This window comes from Myxocyprinus asiaticus, chromosome 4 (genome assembly GCF_019703515.2).
Source record: "Myxocyprinus asiaticus isolate MX2 ecotype Aquarium Trade chromosome 4, UBuf_Myxa_2, whole genome shotgun sequence".
In the NCBI taxonomy this organism is placed as follows: Eukaryota; Metazoa; Chordata; class Actinopteri; order Cypriniformes; family Catostomidae; genus Myxocyprinus; species Myxocyprinus asiaticus.
In genome coordinates this window covers 40,646,302-40,667,078 of record NC_059347.1, presented here as the reverse complement: position 1 = coordinate 40,667,078, position 20,777 = coordinate 40,646,302, and the positions used below count along the sequence as shown (strand labels likewise).

Sequence of the window (20,777 nt, the reverse complement as noted above, 5' to 3'; positions counted from 1 at the left end):
GAGAGAGGATGAAAATTGAGAGGATAAAAAGTACGTACCATCTGGGGCTTCACTCAGTGCTTTACCAGACATCTCCCTTTCTCCAACCAACCACACGTAACCAGAGCCTGTCATATTGAGCTGGCGTGCCGCCTTATAAATGGCTGCGGCCTCATCTTCGCTGCAATTGGATAAAGATTGCTGGTAGTAACTGCATCTCACGGAGTAAACACCTCCAATTTGAATGTTATGAGTGAGTCATGAAGGGCAGAGAAATTCTGACATTCTGAGGTAACTTCCAACATTTGGCTTGTCAACATATTAGATGCTGACTCATTCAACTAGAAAACTGCTTATAAACTGATTGTACTGCTGGTGGACATTGAAAAAATAATAATTTAGTTCTGTTTAATATTCTGTTCTATAATGTATGCTATTATGTTTAATATTTTTATAGATATACTCTAGAAAATTGTGTATACTTTTGAAATATACAACAGTGTCGGAAATTGGGGGGTTGCAAAACTTTATTTAGAGATTTATTCTAAACATTATTTAGAGGCAAAACATGCTACTATAATGTGAACTATTGCTAAATGCTACTATTTTTATTTTTATTTATTTATGCAATTATTTTTCAATGTACCATAATTATTCAGATGCGAATGTACTGTTTGTTAAGGAACAGACATAAAAGGATGACACTCAGTATGTTGTTATATGGTTAAAAAAGAATCTGCTCTCATTAAGACAGGGGTGTCCAATGTCCGGCCCGCGAGCCATCTGCGGCCCTCCAACTGCTCCAACGTGGCCCGCGAGAGACTTTAGAAATAGAACAGAATTAGGCGCACTATGGAGAAATTATATGAAATTCATATTCTGGGCACTGGATGTCACTATCACATGCAGCCGCTATTCACAGCGCATCGTCTCTGCTAGTGCGTTCTGTTTCGTCACCAGCTTCATCCACTGGCAGAGTTCAACAGGAGTTTGGAATACTCCTTATTTCCAACGATGAAGTGCCCCGCAGAAAGAATTATGCATTTATTAAAAGACTGACATCAGGTTAGATACTTTACTCATGTACTTGTTCTTGTTAAAATGTCCCGATACCTCACATCATACAACTGAGTAGATCTGCTGTTGTGCGAGCGGCTGAACAGAGTTTATTGAGCGCGCACAGAGATGCATGAACTGAGCATACTCTTCCAGAACGTCCTCTGTAGCACTGGGAAGCAGGGCTGTAACAAGGTAATCCGGGCCCCCTGACTGTATATCGCTCTGGGCCCCTTTCCTATTAAAAATTGCAGTTTAGAATTTGTTGTGGGGCCCCCTGGACCTTTGAGCCCCTAGAATCGTTATTACCTTTCACCCCACTAGCTACGGTCCTACTGGGAAGTATACTGTAATTAATTGGTTTGTTCTGATATTTCGTTGAAACAAGAAAAATGATTCACGTGCTTCCCAGTGCCATTTGAGTGAGGACACACTGTAGAAGAGAGCGCTTAGAACACTTGCACATCTGTGCCGCATTCAGTTTGCATGTGCACGTCTACAAAATAAAATGAAGCGTGATAATTTTGATCAAATTAAAATCATATTTGTAATGCAAGTAACAACAGAACAGCAGTTATAATTGTATAGCTATAAAGAGTAATTCCTTGCATTACTTCATAAAGTGACCATATGTAATCTGATTCTGATTATTATAATGGGTCACACCCAACACTCAGTAGCAGATGTATATGTTCTTTGCAGTGCCACTGAATGGACATCAAAAATATAAAAAAGTGAATAAATGAGTATAATATTTTGAATAAGACACATCACTGTTCCATTATAAGAGTTCTTTGTGAGTGAAATACCCTATCCTTTATTTACATGTAGGGCCTACACAAGCATACCATAGAGCACAAATTGTGATTAAAACTTGCATAATATTAAGCGTACAATATAAAGATTATGCACAATGGCAATCTAGTAGCTTGTAGCCATTTTTTAATTATTACAGCGATGCGGCCCACGGCACCTTATTTTTTTCTGCATTTGGCCTTCGACCGAAAAGGTTTGGACACCATATCCAATCCAGGGGTCAGATATTTCCCTTTATAGGAATACTGTAGTTAATTTCTAAAACGGTGCACTAAAATCTTTTCCATCTCTTGCTTTGACTGAGCTACATCAGTTTAATGGCTGGCCACATGTATTATTCAGTGACATCAGTGATTAGCAGTCAGATGGGTTAAGGAGAGAGAGATTAACTCACCTCGCAGACAGGATGATCACTCGGGCCTCCAGCTCTTTGGCCTCCTGAAGCAAAGCCGTCAGATTTGTGTCTTGGCTGAACAGGAGCACTTTCTCTGCCTGGGATTAGGACATAACATTAGTCAAATAGTTGACTCATCCCCACCATGAACCGTGCTCTTTCAGCGCTTGTGTTTTCTTTTTTTCTTTCTCTCTTTTTCTTTTTTGTGGGGTGGGGAGGAGGTTTGAAAAAATTATGTAAAAAAAGTTTCTGAGTTAATCTGCTCAAATGAAAAAAACTTAAGTACGCTTGGAGCAGGAAAAAAGGTTCTGCATTTTCACATGCAAACTGAAGGGAACCAAGATTCCAAGGAAGAACGTGCATGTTAGAGCAACAGGGAGAAGAAGTTTGATGCAACTGCAAAGCAAAAAATAGGTGAAGGAAAAGAAAGGTGGTGGTGGTGGCTTTTGTCCAACCAAAAAAAAAAAAACAACCAAAAGGTACAAATGCTGCAGAAAGGTGGGAGTTACATCTGGATAGTGCCTGTCCCACACGACCAGATCTCCACGCACTGTGTCAAAAGAATAGACTTGCAATCTTGCTGGCTTCAACGCATGCATTCCTTTACATAAAAATAAAATAGTGAGAGGTGGGGGAGCGATTTTTTTGTATACGCTTTAAACAGAAAAAAATAACCCATTCTCGTTTGAAATCATAAAAAGAATCCAAACATAAATAGGCGTGCTGGCAGGATAAGGATCTCTGGAATCGGTTTGTTGATTGTTTGACTGATTTCTAGTGGCTACTTTCAGATAACTTTTGGGCGGCGTGCATTGACCATGCAAATATACCTTGGGTCCTCGCTTGTTGTCAAAGGACAGTTGGTCGAGGTTTTCATAGTTCCTGTTTTTACTCTGATGAATAATGTGCACAGAGAAAATATGCAGACACAGAATATTATAAACAGTTATAAATGGTGCGCAGTAAAGCATTCCAACAAATCTCCACTTTTCTGCTTCAGATTGGGAAACTCTAATCCTGGGGCTTGCAAAACATCAACAAAGACAACACAGAGCAGACAACCTTATCTATCCCTGCAAATGGTTTGAACCTGGGTGATATTTTGATGATTTTCCCTCTTTAACTTTTTGCGTAATCTTTTTTCGTCAGCATTTAATTTAAAATACTTATATAAATGAGCTTTAACTTGCCCTGAGGGTGCTCCTTGCTTTACCACAATTAATAATACATGTAAATGTCTTCATAATGCATTTAATTTAGATGTATACACTAAAAAACACATTGCTGTTTATTAATTGTGCAGCAGATTCCAGGGCATCTTAATCCAGTACATGCCATCCCATCCATCAGTTTAAATTTCGTCAATCTACCATGAAAGAACATTGACTACAGTCCATGAAGCACAGCTTGTTGCTGCCACAAGAAATGCCTGTCCAGACATATGGCCCAAAATAAAGAAAATATTTTAAGTTCTCTATTAAGATAATGCATATTCTTCACTGAATCTGCCCTGCTTTGGAACACACAGGCCTTCTTTCTATGCTTTTCTTTTTCATTTGCCTTTGTCTGTCTTTGCCTTTGTAAAGGGAAAACACAAAAAGCAAAAATCCTCCACGGGTGCTTTGAAAAAAGATTCTGCTAGACTGGATGGATGGACGTGGATTTTTTATAGTTTTCTTCATGAACTCAATAACACTTTCTTTTAGCATGTATTTAATGTAGAACAGAATAAACTCTGACAGTTGACCATATTCCCAGAAAATCTTTGGTGATTATGCGGTAATTAATTTCAAGCCTAGTTATGTTATGTAAATGCCAACCAGCCAGCAAACTTGGACTTCCAAAGCAAAATGGGAAAAACAGTAATTATTTAAAGTCTGTTTCCCTCAAACCACAGCTGCAGTCTAAGACTGAGTCATTAAAGCAGAAAAATCATTGATGTTAATGATGAATTAAAAAGCCTGATTGCGCCCTAAACTCAGAGCAAAAAGAGAAGTGTTGGTGTTTTTCTCATTTATTATAATGTCCTTTGAACAAAGTATTCTAAGACCTGTAGTCAATTTGCAGTCAAAGTTTTGCAGTATTTATAGACACAAAAAATAGACTTTCATCTGTCCTTCTGCTGATGAGTTCTCAGAACCACACAATGTACCCATAAAACCAACTGGCCTTGGGGCTGCCATTACTGGAAGTGACATTGCAATGACATTGCAGTCATTCTAAATATGCAGGGCCATCCAACTGGATTCAGACTTTTACCAAATTACTCATTACAAATCATTGAAATTTGATTTTATGTTCTGAGGCTAGTATAACTAGTTCAATGCTTACACAGTTCGTAACTACCCTTATCTTTGAATATTTGGTGAAATACTTTCATATATGCGCTGGCATATTGTAAAATATTGAGCAGTGTGATAGAGCTACAAACAGATCAACAATGAATTCTAACTACCAGAGAGAACACTCAATATATCAGCCACAGTCTGTTGCTGGGGAAAAATAAAAAGTAAAAATCCTCACAGATCTCCAGCATTAAACCTCAAACCAGCCAAATCCCCTGTCAATGATTTATTTTTATTTATTTATTTATTTTATTTATTTATTTTTTTTTTTTTTGCATAGCCCCAGGTTAAGTCCCTCATTTTGCTCCTGTTGTGGATAGACAAATAGGAGAATCTGACTATGGCAAAAAGCAATGTGAGATGAGTAGAAAATGATAAAGTTTTGCAGATAAACCACTTAAGACGCTGCTGATGCCTCTGGCATAAATAATGTTAGCCAATGGAAAGAAATGTGTTTACACAACAACAACAAAAAAAGAAAGAAAACATTTAACATATACAGAGGACCTCTGAGGTATTGATTAAAGGAACACACACTGACTTACACAAACACACTCATTTACACGCTGGGGCATGTGAGTTGGCAGCTCATGCATCTCACCTTCGTCTCCCTCTCCTCCAACAGAGTTTCCAGTCTTTTCTGTGCTGCTCTGCCCTCATGGTCATCACTCACAATCAGGATGATGTGATTCCACTGGAACTCTCGCATCATGTCAAACCACACCTGGGCTTGGTGGGAATAGGGCGGCACTGTGCGCAGGAAGGAGAGGTGGATACTCTAGAAGGACGTGTTGGGGGGGAAACTGGTGACTCTCGAGAGGCTTCACAAAGGCCCGAAGCAATTTCAATTCATTAGAATTTAATCATTTTTTCTGTATTTAATTTAGAGACAGATCCCAACATCACTCCTTAACATGCCAAGTTGCCATAAGGCATAGACTGAATGTGAATGTTATAGTCTATCTGTTGGTATCTAGACGAGTCCATCAATCATAATGCTATGCATTTATGACAATTTTTAATTAAAAGTTTGAGAAAAGACCACATTAGAACTGAAAATGAGTCAACATATCACATTATTCTGACCAAATGGAGAAACCGAAAACCATCATGGAGGAGGACCACCATTCCCAGTCAGCCACAAGTAAATTATAACATAAATGCAATCAGGTCCTCATAGCCTCCAGAAAAGGTTTGCATACTTAAACTACAGGCAAAGCACATTTAAAAAGGTGACAGTTCGGACAAATGAGAAGGACAGATAACATCTGTGACGAGGGAAGCAAAATGCGAGCAGAATTGGAGCATAGTGAGCTACGGTCCCATGTCAGCTGCTAGTGCCCAGCCACACTCACCTTATCTGAGTAGATAGACATGCGGGTGGTGAGGCCAACCACAGGGATACGGTAAAATCCAGCTGTGTAGGACACAGGTGTGGGGGTCAGATGGTCATTGGACTGGGGTGGGTGGCTCACCAAGATCGCATAGACCTGTGGACATCAGGATCTTAATGAGGAGAGAAACCTGAGAAAGCTTTGATTTCATTACGTCTAGATGTCCTTAACTTCAGGGTGTAGTATATTCATGAATAATTTAAAGCAGTCAGGGCTGTTTTAATCTGTAGACTATTTGTTATTGAAAGCATTTCTAAAATATTCTTCAACATTGCTGGAAGAGCAACAGCCAAATTTAAATGTCAAAAGTGTAGATACAGCATCAGCAATATGCAGTTTGGGTTTTATTAACTGCAGCCATATTACGCATGCGCCTGTGCTCGTGCAAGGCTCTGTTTGGGGGGTAGGCCAATGACACAACTTGGATGGCAATCCGTGTTGCAGCATTAAAGACTATAATCTCTGCCTCCATCGCTGCTGTGTAATTTTCTGCAAGAGCTTTCCTCGCCGGAACAAAGCAGCTGTTATCAATGGGGCCGGCGCCATGTTGGCCTCGTTTTTCATTAAAATCGTCGAGGTAGGCCAGATGTGGTGCCATGCCGCCTTGTGCAGGGGTCAGTGATGATGCCATAAACGTTTTACTTCTGCTGTGATTTGTATTTACGTGACGCATCATGACTCACATAATGTCACATATATATTCTGTCAATTATTTAAGGTTCATTTCAGTTCATATAACCTCTGATCACTGCCTTACAGCCTTTCTTCCACAGCAATTGAAGGCTGCGGATGCTTACTCATCGGTGAGGTCAAAATGGATCCCCGAGCCTGTTGAATGTTTTCATTTGGACAAAGTGCTTTATTGCTGAGATACGCAACAACTTTTAGACTTTGCGAACAAAACGTTTAAAGTTACGGGGTTTAAATACATAAACATCTGTTTGTTGACTGTTCGTTAATAAATTTAGTTTTTTTTTTTTTCTTTCTTTTTTTTTTTCGCGTTTATCAGAAACATTTATATAGTTGGCTGGCTATCAAAAAGAAAATAGAAAAAAATACATTAATTATTTAAAAAAATTAAAGCTTGGTTTCAGTCTCTGGTAAAGCCTACGGGGCTAAATAATTCATTTTATAGCAGAGTCAGAAACGGTAGCCTAATGTTTTAAACATTAATATTATATATATTAATTCTTATTATTTTCTATTATTATTGTGATGATAGATAGATAGATAGATAGATAGATAGACAGACAGACAGTTAGGCTTTTTATAGATAAGAAAAACATTCTTGTTGATTTTAAAAGTGCGTCTTTCTGAGGATCCTCGTGAACCGAACAGACTGTATGGTTTGCGAGTTTTACCTGGTTGGAGATGAGGTCCTCACACACGGAGAGTGCCATCTGGATTGCGTTTGGTTTATGGGTGACTGAAATAGCGTTCATCTTGAACTTATCTTTTCCGTATATAATGTTTGCTTGGGTGACAGCGTCTTTGAACACTTGTTCATATCTCTTCTGGCTCAGGACTGCCCCGATATTTACAGTCTTCGGTTCGCACCCACCTCTCGCACAGGAGCATGAGATGAGAAAGGCGAACAGAACCAGACGCATTTTGCCCTGGATCGCACAGAAGTCCAGCCGAGTGCCTTGTGGAGGATACGTGTCGATGTCAGTTGATTAGTCAGATCCCCTCTCAATGCGTCCTCTCCTAGCACTGGAATTTGATCAACTCAGTCTACTCCGCTGAGGAATGTGCTTGATTTATTGACTTTTTGTGCACTGGCCATAAAACCCGATCATTATCGAGAAATCCATGTCAAAACGCCTTTGTGGAAATTATGTTCGCTCCTGTTGATAGTCGTCTCCTGTTCTTTCTCTTTCTCTCCCAGGAGAACGTGCAAAAAAATTAGTTTTGGAGTATTGCTGAAGTCATCTGCATTCAAAATGTCACTTCTCTCGCTCTAGTCGTGTCTGAATTGTAGTCAAGGTTTTGCACGTACCGTCGCGCGTCCGGGTGACCTGATGCTCTGTGAGAGACGCTGTCCTTGGTGCTGAAAACTGTGCTCGCGCACTAATGCGCGCGCTCACTCGCAGATTACGCCTGGTGATACCACTGAGTTGTCACGGTCGAATAGACTTCAAAACATTTGCGATAATGCGAGGAAAATATCAGGTCAACACAGTATCGTCTTATTTAACCAGCTGAACGGATTTCTTACATAGCGCTGATGTTTGTAAGTCACGCGACATCAGTTAGGCTATATATTAGAAAATATTAGAGTCAGTTTTGAATGAAGTGGCACTATAATGGTACTATAATTGTATAAAATAGATAATTTCTTCATGAAATGCATTTGTTTCGTTTTCGTATTATCAATTGATATAAATTGTCTCAGCCAACCAGTAGCTATTTTATAGACTACAAAGATACAAATTGGTTTATTGTGGAATGAAATCATTTATGTTTTCACAATACACTTAGATTAGTATCTATTATTATATTCCTTTGGTATGGCACATTACAAGTTAATGTAGCCTTGCTTGCGTCTTTGGAAAACAATCCATTTCTGACACGCTGATAAATCCGTAACATCCTTATGTAGCCTATGTATAATTACCATTTGCATGTGGCACTGTCGATGGATTTGTTTTGCTTTCATTTAAAACAGGCATGTTTTTTTTTTTTTTTTTTTTTTTTTAGAAAAATAATCAACGGAAGCCTGTCTCCATCTATCACCCGTAGATAGCTCCAGAACAGGCGCGTTCAAGTGCAATGGATAAATTCTACGAGACCCCCGTTACCAAGGAAACAAGCATCTCCGGCTTTAGGTGCAAGTCGTTTTTTCCCAGACAACTTACAATTATAAAAACTGTGTTTGATTTTTAGGAGATGAATGTAAAATATGAAGATTTGTTCCAAAAGATAAACTGCATTTTTACATCTGCACATTGCTGTAAGGAAAATGAAATAAAATAAATAAAAATATATATTTATGTTCAAGTGCCACTGGAAAGAAATGTTTCATTATGATGTTGCATTTAAATTACATCATTACTGCTGCCTGAGAGGACATCACTCACTGCTACAGATACAAATCTGCAACTTAAGTCAGGCATGGATGGAATTTTGATTTTAAATGTCTTATCAGGTTATCCTGATATTATGTTATATTAAGTTATGCTTAGGGCAACCTTTAAAATTTGCAAGCGCCTTTATGCTCTCTCAAACCCATCCACTCCCAGAGATATGGCTCCACAGACAATGACTACATAACTTGGCACTATTAACACCTTTCTGTTTGCCCGTTTGTTCCGTATAAGAGTTAAATTATATTCATTGATTCACATACCATTATAATTGTTAAACTGACATAGTCATATCTAACCTTTAAACATCTAATAAAATAATTTACAATATGAATAGATTCTATACACCAAAAAAATTACAAATAAACATGAAGCCTGCTTTGTCATATGCACATATAGCTTACATACACTGTGTTTTGCATATTAGTCACACACCCACAAACACATGCAGGGGGGGATTAAAACATGACATCAGTTGGGTGCAGGCACAAACAACAGCAGGGAAGGAAATGCACTGTACATATCAAACAATCATCAGTCTCCTTGCAGGACAAGCCTATTGCATTTTACCCTGTTATCCTGATAGTTTCCCACACACAGTAAAGCTATGTGATCCATGCACTCATTAAAACTATTGGAATCATTAGACAGCAATACACAGTGCATTGTGGTGTGGATCTCTATGAGACATGGGAATGCTGATAAGGGGAGATGGTAGCTGAAAAGCCAATGAGATGCTTCAGGCTCTCAATAAATGATACCAGTTGAGTTAGTCTCAACTGGGTCTCAGCTCTTATAGTGTCACTTTGGATCATGCAGTGGAGATGCGCTCTATAATTCGTGCTGCACTTGTTAAGTGTGATTTCAGTGAGGTACACAAACATGTATACTCTATACAGTATATATATATATATATATATATATATATATATATATATATATATATATATATATATATATATATATACACACACACACACAGTAGTATAGTCAGAACATTACTGATGTAAAAAACAGCACAGATTTCATACAAAGGTGTACACTACAGTCTTCAAAGACAAAGGACAACTGGCTCTAACAAGGATGGAAAGAGATGTGAAAGGCTCAGATGTACAACTAAACATGAAGATAAGTACATCAGAGTCTCTAGTTTGAGACGCCTCACATTTCCTCAGCTGACAACTTCACTGAATTCTACCCGCACAACACCACTTTCATGTACAAAAGAAGACTCAGGAGTGTAGGCCTTATGGGAAGAATTGCAAAGAAAATCCACTTTTGAAACAGAAAAAACAAAAGAAAATGTTAGAGTGGGCAAAGAAACACAGACATTGGACAACAGATAATTGGAAAAGAGTGTTATGGATCTTAACCCCATTGAGCTTTTGTAGGATCAGCTAGACTGTAAGGTGTGTGAGAAGTGCCCGACAAGACAGCCACATCTATGGCATGTGCTACAGGAAGTGTGGGGTGAAATGTCACCTGAGTATCTGGACAAACTGACAGCTAAAATGCCAAGGATCTGCAAAGCTGTCATTGCTGCAAGTGGAGGAATTTTTGATGAGAACTCTTTGAAGTAGTGTGTTACATTAAATTTTTTTCAAATTATAATAGTAATTTTTCATGTTATTAATGTCCTGACTGTACATTGTGATCAGTTGAATGCCACTTTGGTGAATAGAAGTACCAATTTCCTTCCGAAACAGCAAATCTGTACATTATTCCAAACTTTTGGCCACCAGTGTGTATATACTGTATATACACTGGCGGCCAAAAGTTTTTTGGCAATTTCAAGCTTTTATAGCCTTCATTCCTCAAAATAATGATTGACTGATGAGTTTCTAGAGAAAGCTGTTTCTTTTTTGCCACTTTTTACCTAATATTGGCCTTGAGACATGCCAGTATATTGCATAATGTGGTAACTCAAAAACAAACACAAAGACAATGCTAAGCTTCATTTAATGAACCAAATAGCTTTCAGCAGTGTTTGATATAATGGCAAGTGATTTTCTAGTACCAAATTAGCAATTTAGCATGATTACTCAAGGATAAGGTGTTGGAGTGATGGCTGCTGGAAATGGGGCCTGTCTAGATTTGATCAAAAATGACTTTTTTCAAATAGTGATGTTGCTGTTTTTTTACATCAGTAATGTCCTGACTATACTTTGTGATCAGCTGAATGCCACTTTGGTGAATTAAAGTACAAATTTCCTTCCGAAACAGCAAAATCTGTATATTATTCCAAACTGTTGGCTGCCAGTGTGTATCCTGCACAAACTTGTATATTCTTATACAGTATATACAGTTCATTTCATACATACAAACTTGAATATGACCAATATTATACAAGAAAGAATATATACAAAGCACTGCCACTGTGCACCTACTTTGTTACCTACTTTGATTTTCAAACATAGGACTGTTTGAACTTTTGATTTTTAGATTGCAGTCTCTCTCTGGGTTGAAGTGAGACTCGATTTAATGTAGCAGTTATGTTCCAGCCATATTTTATTGTTGTATGCATTATAAACTTTTTTTGGATTCTATTTTGGTGGTCCTTTGCATACATAATTAACACTTTTTGGCCACACACAAAAACTTATCCTAAATGTCTATTTAATTATTCTTAACTGTGCTTAATGAAGAGGCTTTTGCTCATTATTATCCAGTTCAACAAAAACAGATACAGCCTTGTAATTGTGCTATTAGTGCAGAAGGGAATGGGATTCAGCTGAATGTTTTTATCACTTCTGACAGGCACCAGTTTCTATGACTCTAAAAGAGGGTTTAAGGAAATAAAGTGAAAAGTGTAAGCACCATAGAGGACGGGAAGCACATTTTATGTGCATGCAACATTTAAAGCCTTCCAGGTCTTCTTCCACAGAATTTGGGAGAGCTTTCAGGGCAGAGCCATTTCCAACACAATAGAAAATGGCTTGTTTTTGCCTGTGTTTTAATTCTGAATAAAGCAACAGTATTGCCATGTAGTTCTCATTTCGTAAAGAAGAATGCTCTCAGAAATAATGCAAGATCCTATTTCCATTACATTTATGCATAAGGCAGATGCTGATATTCAAGGCAACCTACAGTGCATTCAAGATATATATTTTATCAGTTTGTGTGTTCCCTGGTAATTGAACCCATGAATTTGACATTGGATGCAACATGCTCTACCAGTTTAGCAACAAGAACCCTGCTTGGGGAAAGATGGCACAGATTACAGAGGCAAGGTGGTGGCAGCAAGATTTATTGTGAATATGGAATAAATACAATAAATAAAAACGTTCCTGATCAAGGTCCAAATGATTCATTACTGTAGTCATGCAGTATTTCTTCCTCACGCTGCTGTTTGATTTGTGCTACTGAAATATTGTGGTGTTTTGAACAGATGGAAGGGCAAACAGAGTGGAAAGCTTGGTGGCAGGGAAATGGCTCCACCTGTTGGCCTCACAGTTGGCAGTGGCCTCAGTACAAATCTGACGTACAGCAGCCATCCGACAGAATTTGTAATGTAATTTTACCTTAAGTCTCAGGAGTTCAAATTAAGTTGCTGTTTGAATTTTCCCAGTCCTATGAAAGCATTATACCTTGGAAAAAAACATTTATGCTGTTTTATCCACAACTGGTTTTGACCATTTCTTTTTAATGGAACAACTTAAACAAAATGGAACTACAGGGTCATACACTGTACATGTGCAGTACACTACACAGGATTGGCAAAATTTGAAATAGCATACTATCATCTTACTATATTTCAGCTGTACTAGTGGCGAAAATATGGCAACAGTTTCTTGTCAAGGGCATTCAAGGTACGCACGCTCCCAAGTAGGCTACTGATGTACCGAAAGGTAATCATCTGAGGAAGTGCCAAGGTGTGTAGTGAGGGACATACAATACTGTAAAGCTTCAGAATGGAAAGTCTCTGTCATGCCAACAATGGATCGAGAAATGTAAGTGGACATGCCGAAGAGGTGGATATAAAGTGTGTAACTTTTTCCGTGTTAAACTACTTTATTCTATACCAGCTTAATATGCAGAGACAACAAAATGTAAGCCTTCTGTATGTTGCCTTCCTCAAAAACTGTAAACACTGTCTCTGTGGAGATATAAAAAGTGCTCTGTTTTGTTTGAGCATACCAACTGTCCAACACAGCACCATTGACTCGACCAATGATGTGAGTTTTGAGGCGGAACTTTCTGTTTGTTCGACCAATGGAAGACTGGGGAGTATTCTGGAAATCAGTTTTAAAAAAATAATATTTTTGCAATTCTGTTTGGTGGCACTAGTGATGCATAAATTACACACCAGCTTTGAGTTAACTCATTGTGGAGGTGAGCGATGGCTTCACACAGTGGCGTAACTACTGGCAGTGCAGGGAGTGGAGAGATGGAGGCCCGAAAGCAGAGGTGGACTTACTGGGCCGCAGTATGCCAAAATAGGCCGCGATATAATGAAGTGGGCCCGCGATATGCAGAAGGGGACAGCAAAACATAAACCTTAACCTAGCTTAAAATGTGCAACATTCAAATGAACTGGTTTTATTCAAATAATAAAGAAAATATGATTAAATGTTCAACAACAAAAATAACACCTTAAAGGAATAATTCACCCAAAAGTCATACACATCTGGGATGGCATGAGGGTGAGTAAATGATGAGATAATTTTTATTTTTGGGTGAAATATCCCTTTGACAATTGTAACAACTGCATGTAACAACTTTTTTTCATGGAAGGTGTTTGTACCCCATGGATCACAGTTTCCACCTTATTTCTTATTGGTCTTTTGGTCTTTGCTAGGATTGGGTTGCCAAGAATCAGATATGCATTTGCAACAATCACAACATTAATTAATACCTCTCAACTGACTAATTACACAGTACATTATTAACACAGGAGCTCTGTGAAACATACAGGCTGGTTTGTTTGCGCTTTTAGTTAATGGCAGCAGTAAGATGAGTATGGTGGTTAAATCTGAGATTTGGCTTTTCTGTGTGAATTTCATTGTTTGATATATTCTTTGGTAATAAATGTTCTGCAGCAAAATATCAATATGTAAGCTATGCTATTATTATAGTTAGCATTAGCAACATATCACAGTCATACCTCTGTTTGACCCGTCACCTGCTATTATGAGAGCCACGGGATTACCAGGCAGATCCAGGAAACATCAACTTTTACAGAGTTTATTTGTATTTATGTTCTATCAGATATAAAAAGTAATGGACTGATGAAAAAGAAGTCCCCATCTTCATTTTGTGAAATTATAGTGTACATTATGCTCACTACAAAGTCACAGACAGCTCGTAAGACCTCTTCTTCATCATAAACTTCTGCTCAGTGAACTTGCTCTTATCTCATGAGTCATGACTGTATTTGTTTGAAACATCTAGACATTGTCTATGAAATTGTCAATCTGTTATCAACATTTATCAGTACAATATTATTAGCAAAGAATGTAAATTTGTGTGCACAGTGAAAATACTGTTTTGGGATCACCCAACTGAAGCTAACTGTCCTGACAGCAATTCATTGTAATATGATCAGCTTATTGCCTTAAAGCATGACAAGCAAATTTGTAGCACTTTAATGTCTTGGCAAGTAGGGGACTTTCATTCCGACAAATCGAATCACCTAACACTTCACTTAAGAGAAGCATCTTTGAAAGACACAAGTGTTATTAAGACACTGCACCGTGAATATAATTCATTATGGTAATCCTAGATTGTTAGTTACTGGTAACATACAGGAAGCCCTTGAATATGCTGCACTGTTTGCTTTGGTGTTACCTGTCTCTACACTCTACAGAATGTTTCAGTAGATGTTTATGTTTGTCCAGTTGCAAAAAGTGTGAGAAAAAAACAATCTGGTTTATTTTTATTTCTGTAATATGTTTAGTATGATAACCAAAATGACGGTGTCTAAAACAGCTGCATAACTCAGTTTAATGAGTTTAATGTTTTTAGTTTTAAGGAAGAAAATTAATTAATTAATAAATACAAACAGCAACAAAACTGTTAAAACATTCTTACTGTTATTCTCCTTATTATTATTATTATTATTATTATTATTATTATTATCTATAAACGATACATTTTAGCATGTAACTGTATAAATAAACAATTAAATAATAATTTAAATAATATATACAGTATATATATATATATATATATATATATATATATATATATATATATATATATATATATATACTCACACACACACGCACACACACATATATATAAATTATATATACTGTATATGTATGAGAAATGTTTCTGGTTCCGGCAGACCTAACTAAAGCAGCCTCATTGTGAGTTGATGGATAAATTAGGTGTATGCCTGGCTAAATAGATGAGTCTTTAGTCTTGACTTAAACTGAGTGAGTTTGTCTGCAACCCGAACAGTGTTAGGGAGACTATTCCATAGTTTAGGAGCCAAACAGAAAAAGGATCTACCTCCTTTTGTGGATTTTGATATTCTAGGAACTATTAACAAGCCAGAATTTTGTGATCATAATGAACGTGATGGAATAAAGTGTGTCAGAAGGTCACTTAAGTACTGTTTAAGTTTATTTACTGAACTTGCTGGACATCCTCCCAGTAATGCATTACAATAATCTAGTCTGGAGGTCATGAATGTATAAATTAGTTTTTCGGCATCAGCAACAGAGAGCATATGTTGTAACTTAGCAATATTTCTGAGGTGGAAGAATGCTGTTCTACAATCACTGGAATTTGATTTTCAAAGGACAGGTTGGTATAAAAAATAACACCCAATTTCTTCGCTGTAGAAGACGACGTAACAGTACATCCATTGAGAGTGAAATTATATTTTAGCGGCTTATTTTTTGAAGTTTTTGGTCCAATAATTAGTACCTCTGTTTTGCCGGAATTGAGTAGAAGGAAATTTCTGGCCATCCAATCTTTGATTTCGTTGATACACTCTGCTAATTTGGATTATTGTGAATTTTCATTGGGTTTAGAAGAAATATAAAGTTGGGTATCGTCGGCATAACAGTGGAAACTTATTCCATGATTCCTGATAATATCTCCCAGGGGAAGTGTGTATAAGGATGTAACAGGGTTAGGATGGGCAAAGAGGAGGCTGGAACCAGACGAACCATTAAAGTAATATTTTAATGAGAAATTAAAACAAAAAGACACAACAACATAAACACACACGTGGCAGCTGCATGTGGCTCTCTCTCTCCCGAACTGCCACATCCGGCTGCATTTATCCCTCTCCTTGGCTGATTAGCATGATTGGGGGCCGGGTGTGCATAGTCATGGCGCGGCCCCGCCCTCCTCCTCATCACAAAGGAGAAAAGCAGAGGCCCTAAAACTGATCCCTGTGGCACTCCATACTTTTGTTTGATTTGACAATTCAAAAAAAAAAAAAATTTTTTACACATACAAAGTGGTAGCAATCTGATAAATAGGACCTAAACCATGCAAATGCAAGTCCACTAATGCCAACATAATTCTCCAGCCTATTCAAGAGAATGTCGTGATCTATGGTGTCAAAGGCAGCACTAAGATCTAAAAGCACTAGAGGAGAAATGCAGCTGCGATCAGATGATAAGAGTAAATAATTTGTAACTCTGATAAGTGCAGTCTCTGTACTGTGATGGGACCTAAATCCTGACTTAAATTGTTCATATATACCATTTCTCTGTAGAAATGAACATAGATGGGAGGACACTACAATTTGTAGTATTTTTGACATTAATGGTACATTTGAAATCGGTCTGCAATTAGCCAATTCTCCAGGATCAAGCTGTGGCTTCTTAGTAAGCGGTTTGATAACTGCCATTTTAAAGTTTCTGGGGACATGTCCTAAGGATAGCGAGAAGTTAATAATATTAAGAAGAGGTTCTAAGATTACAGGGAATACCTCTTTTAAGAGCTTAGTTGGTATTGGATCTAATATAGATGTTGTGGCTTTTGATATTTTGATAAGTTTTGTTGGCTCTTCATGACCTATGACAGCAAAGGATTAAAATTGCTCGTGAGGAAAATTATGAGAGACTGTTTTCTGAGGTGCTGTGACAGTTGATTGCATAGTTATTTCTGATTATTTCAATTTTATCAGTAAAGAAATTCATGAAGTTATTACTATTGTGCTGCAACGGAATATGTGGTTCAGTCGATGCTTTATTCTTAACCAATTTAGCCACAGTACTGAATAAACACCTAGGATTGTTGTGGTTATTTTCTATGAGTTTGCTAAAATATGCAGACCTGGCAGCTTTTAATGCCTGTCTGTAGCTACAGACACTATCCTTCCATGCACCGCAAAATACATCTAATTTTGTATTTTTCCACTTGTGCTCCCGAGCTGCTCTCTTGAGAGCATGAGTGTGATCATTGTACCATGCTGCAGGGTTTTTTCTAGAATTTTCTTTAATCGAAGGGGGGCGACACTATCAAGAGTGCTAGAGAAGACTGTATTTATATTTTCTGTTATTACATCAAGTTCTTCTAGACTTTTTGGCTTACTGAGTATGTGAGACATTTCTGAAAGATTATTAGTGAAGCTATCTTTAGTGGTCGAAAGAATAGTTCTACTTGAATGATAGCGTGGTGTAGATTGAGTGACATTAGCTGATCAAAGCAAACAAGAGACGAGGTAATGATCTGAGATGTCATAGCTCTGCAGTAGAATTTCTATAGTATCAACATCACCTCCATATGACGGAATTAAATCTAGCGTATGACTATGGCGATGAGTTGGTCCTGTCACATTTTGTCTGAGTCGAAGAGAGTTGAGAATATTGATAAATGCTAATCCCAATGTGTAATTTTCATTATCTATGTGAATGTTGAAGTCACCAACAATTAAATCTCTATCTACATAAACTACTATATCTGATAGGAAATCTGAGTATGGCCCGGGTGATCTATATACTGTAGCAAGGTCAAAAGATGTTTTTATTTATATCTGACAGTGTCACATTAAGCATTATTAGTTCAAAAGACTTAAATTTATATCCTGACCTCTGAGTAACACCAAAAATTTCACTGTAAATTGTAGCAACCCCTCTTCCTCGACCCTTCAGATGAGGCTCATGTTTATAACAATAACCTAAGGGAGTAGATTCATTTAAACGAATATATTCATCCGGTTTAAGCCAGGTTTCAGTCAAACAGTGCGCATCAGTTAAGAAATTAGCAATATAACAGATAAAAAAAGAGAAATATACAATAGTGCAATAATGTTGTTAGAATATTTTATATACAGATACAGTTACAGTATGTGCAGTTGATGTAATGTATTGAAGAAGAGGCAGGATATGTTAAAGAATATAAATGAAATATGGATATAAGTAGGAATGGATATTGAATATTGCACATGGTTGTATTGACCAAAGGAAAGTATTTGGGGGCAGTTTTATCTGTTCATGAGGTGGATGGCCTGAGGGAAAAAACTGTTCCTGTGCCTGGCTGTTCTGGAGTGCTCTGTGCTCTGTAGTGCCGGCCAGAGGGCAACAGTTCGAAGAGGAAGTGTGTTGGGTGAATGGGGTGAAGAGTGATTTTACCAGCCCTTTTCATCACTTTGGATGTGTACAGTTCTAGCAGGGTGAGTAGGGGAGTGGCAATAATCCTCTTAGCAGTCCAAACTATCCTTTGAATCTTCTGATGTCTGACTTGGTAGCTGAACCAAACCAGATAGTTATAGAAGTACAGAGGACAGACTCAATGGCTGTGGCCAAAATCACTCACTTGTTCCCTCATTCACCATTTCCTATATAGTGTCTATCAGGCAAGGAGTGAATGAAATGAGTGAGTGAATTCGGACGCTGACGTATACAAGGAGCATCGGAGAGAGCGCTGGAGATGACACAGAAACAACTTCATCACATATGAACTTTTATCTTACATGTAGGATAATAATAAAAATCATAATAATCATAATAACAACAAACATAATACTTTTTATTCTTATAAAATGGTATATACAATAAACCTTCATTCTGTTTGTCACGTTTAACCCATTAATATATATTTTCATAATGATAAAAATATTAATAAAAAATATCAACAAGAATATATAACAATAAATACAAAAACAAAATTGTTTTAACCATCTCTCAAACTGCAACATTTCTAAGCGCGAGAAGAGCTGACATGTGCGCATAGCGCCCTCATGCGACTGTAATACAGTACTATCCATTGAATATTAAACAAATACCTATGTGATAACTGAATGTTTGAATAATTTCCACTGCAATCTTTTTTTTTTTTTTTTTTTTTTTTCCAATTTGGAATGCCCAATTCCCAATGTGTTTTTTGGTCCTCGTGGTGGCGTAGTGATTCACCTCACGTGGCTTGTTGAGCGCGTTGCCACGGAGACATAGCGCGTATGGAAGCTTCACGCCATCCACCAAGGCAACCATGCTCAAGCCACCACGTGCACCACCCAGAAGGAAACACATTATAAGGTGACGGGCCAATTTGGTTGCTTAGCTGGATTCACCTGGGTTTCGAGCTAGCGAGCTCCGGGGGTGGTAGTCAGCATCTTCAACCACTGAGCTACCCAGGCCCCCCACTTTGCAGTCTTCTGAGTTAACAATAGTATCATCTCAGTGAATTAGTGAAGAAAGAAATCACTTTGCATTTTAATGGCAAAATAAAAATGTATTTATGATTTTGGATCGCTATATTTTATTGTGTCATTTTTAATAAAGTATTGATATGTTTAAAAGAAAGAAAGAAAAAAAAAAACACTACAGCCAGCAAAAACATAGCAGGAATGAAATTAAGCCATTAACTAGTGTCTCTCCCGCTTGCGCACTCTCCCTGCACGTCAGCCCTCCGCGCTGGATTATTGGCAAGATGGTGCCGGTGAGTACACATCGGTTGTACACTCGAAATCCGGATGCATTGTGGGTTAGAAGGAGTGAACAAATGTAGGGAATGAATTCGGACACTACTACAAAATGGTCGACACCCAAAATAGTGCACTATATAGTGGATAGGGGGCTTTTCCAGACACTGGCAATGACTGCTGAGTAGAACTGTATCAGCAGCACCTGTGGCAGGTTGAACTTCCTCAACTACTGAAGGAAGCACAACCTCTGCTGGGCCTTTTTAATAAACCATGCATTGGACCGTCGTGAAAACAGATGGTGGGAGACATTATGCTGAGACCTGTGCCAAGCATTTTATCAATGTAGCAAAGCAGGGGAACATTTAGGATGAAGTAAGCACACAAAAAAACACAGTTAAATATTGCTCGTAACATGATTGCAGCAGCCATTTGAACACCTGCCTTGCACTGTGCACCAGAGTTTTAGTGCTGGCCAACGTGTCCAGGAATGATAAAGTTTGCCAGATAAATTGGAAAAAAAAATATGCTCATCTCATCTCTCTGCATGCACATTTGAAGCTCTCTTAATTCAGGTATTACAGTAAATTACTTTGAATTCTGCTCGTAATATCATGTTTGTGCTTAGATTAAATGCTAGTATACTTATGAGAAACGGTGCATGTTTTAAAACACTTTCTTTTTCTTCTTTTACTTTTGCGCAATAATACACCGACATAGACCTGATGATTAATGTATCATTATACCAAAATCTCTCCTGTGAAATCCAAACACAAGTGGTCAATAAAGGAAGCATAATACGACCAGTCTTGCTTGTCCACTTCTGACTGAATCACCCCAAACGGTTGCGAGCCATTCTTTTATGTTGTTGTTGTTTTT

At 37.8% G+C, this 20,777-nt stretch overlaps 1 protein-coding gene across 4 annotated transcripts in view; it reads right to left on the bottom strand.

Annotated features, from left to right (window-relative positions):
• The window catches only part of LOC127439936 (glutamate receptor ionotropic, NMDA 1), a 33,084-nt gene extending 25,065 nt beyond the window's left edge, over nucleotides 1-8,019 (bottom strand). Inside the window, exons 1-6 of one of the 4 annotated variants that reach the window (XM_051696237.1) lie at nucleotides 7,346-8,019; nucleotides 5,946-6,080; nucleotides 5,192-5,368; nucleotides 3,076-3,138; nucleotides 2,246-2,343; nucleotides 39-160 (exon numbers count right to left, since the gene is read on the bottom strand). In XM_051696237.1, the coding sequence (XP_051552197.1) occupies nucleotides 39-160; nucleotides 2,246-2,343; nucleotides 3,076-3,138; nucleotides 5,192-5,368; nucleotides 5,946-6,080; nucleotides 7,346-7,594 (844 nt within the window). In that variant the 5' untranslated portion in view covers nucleotides 7,595-8,019. The remainder of the gene's footprint in view (nucleotides 1-38; nucleotides 161-2,245; nucleotides 2,344-3,075; nucleotides 3,139-5,191; nucleotides 5,369-5,945; nucleotides 6,081-7,345) is intronic. The other 3 variants (XM_051696239.1, XM_051696238.1, XM_051696240.1) reach the window with 3 other exon arrangements.
• Between the last annotated feature and the right edge of the window lie 12,758 nt (nucleotides 8,020-20,777).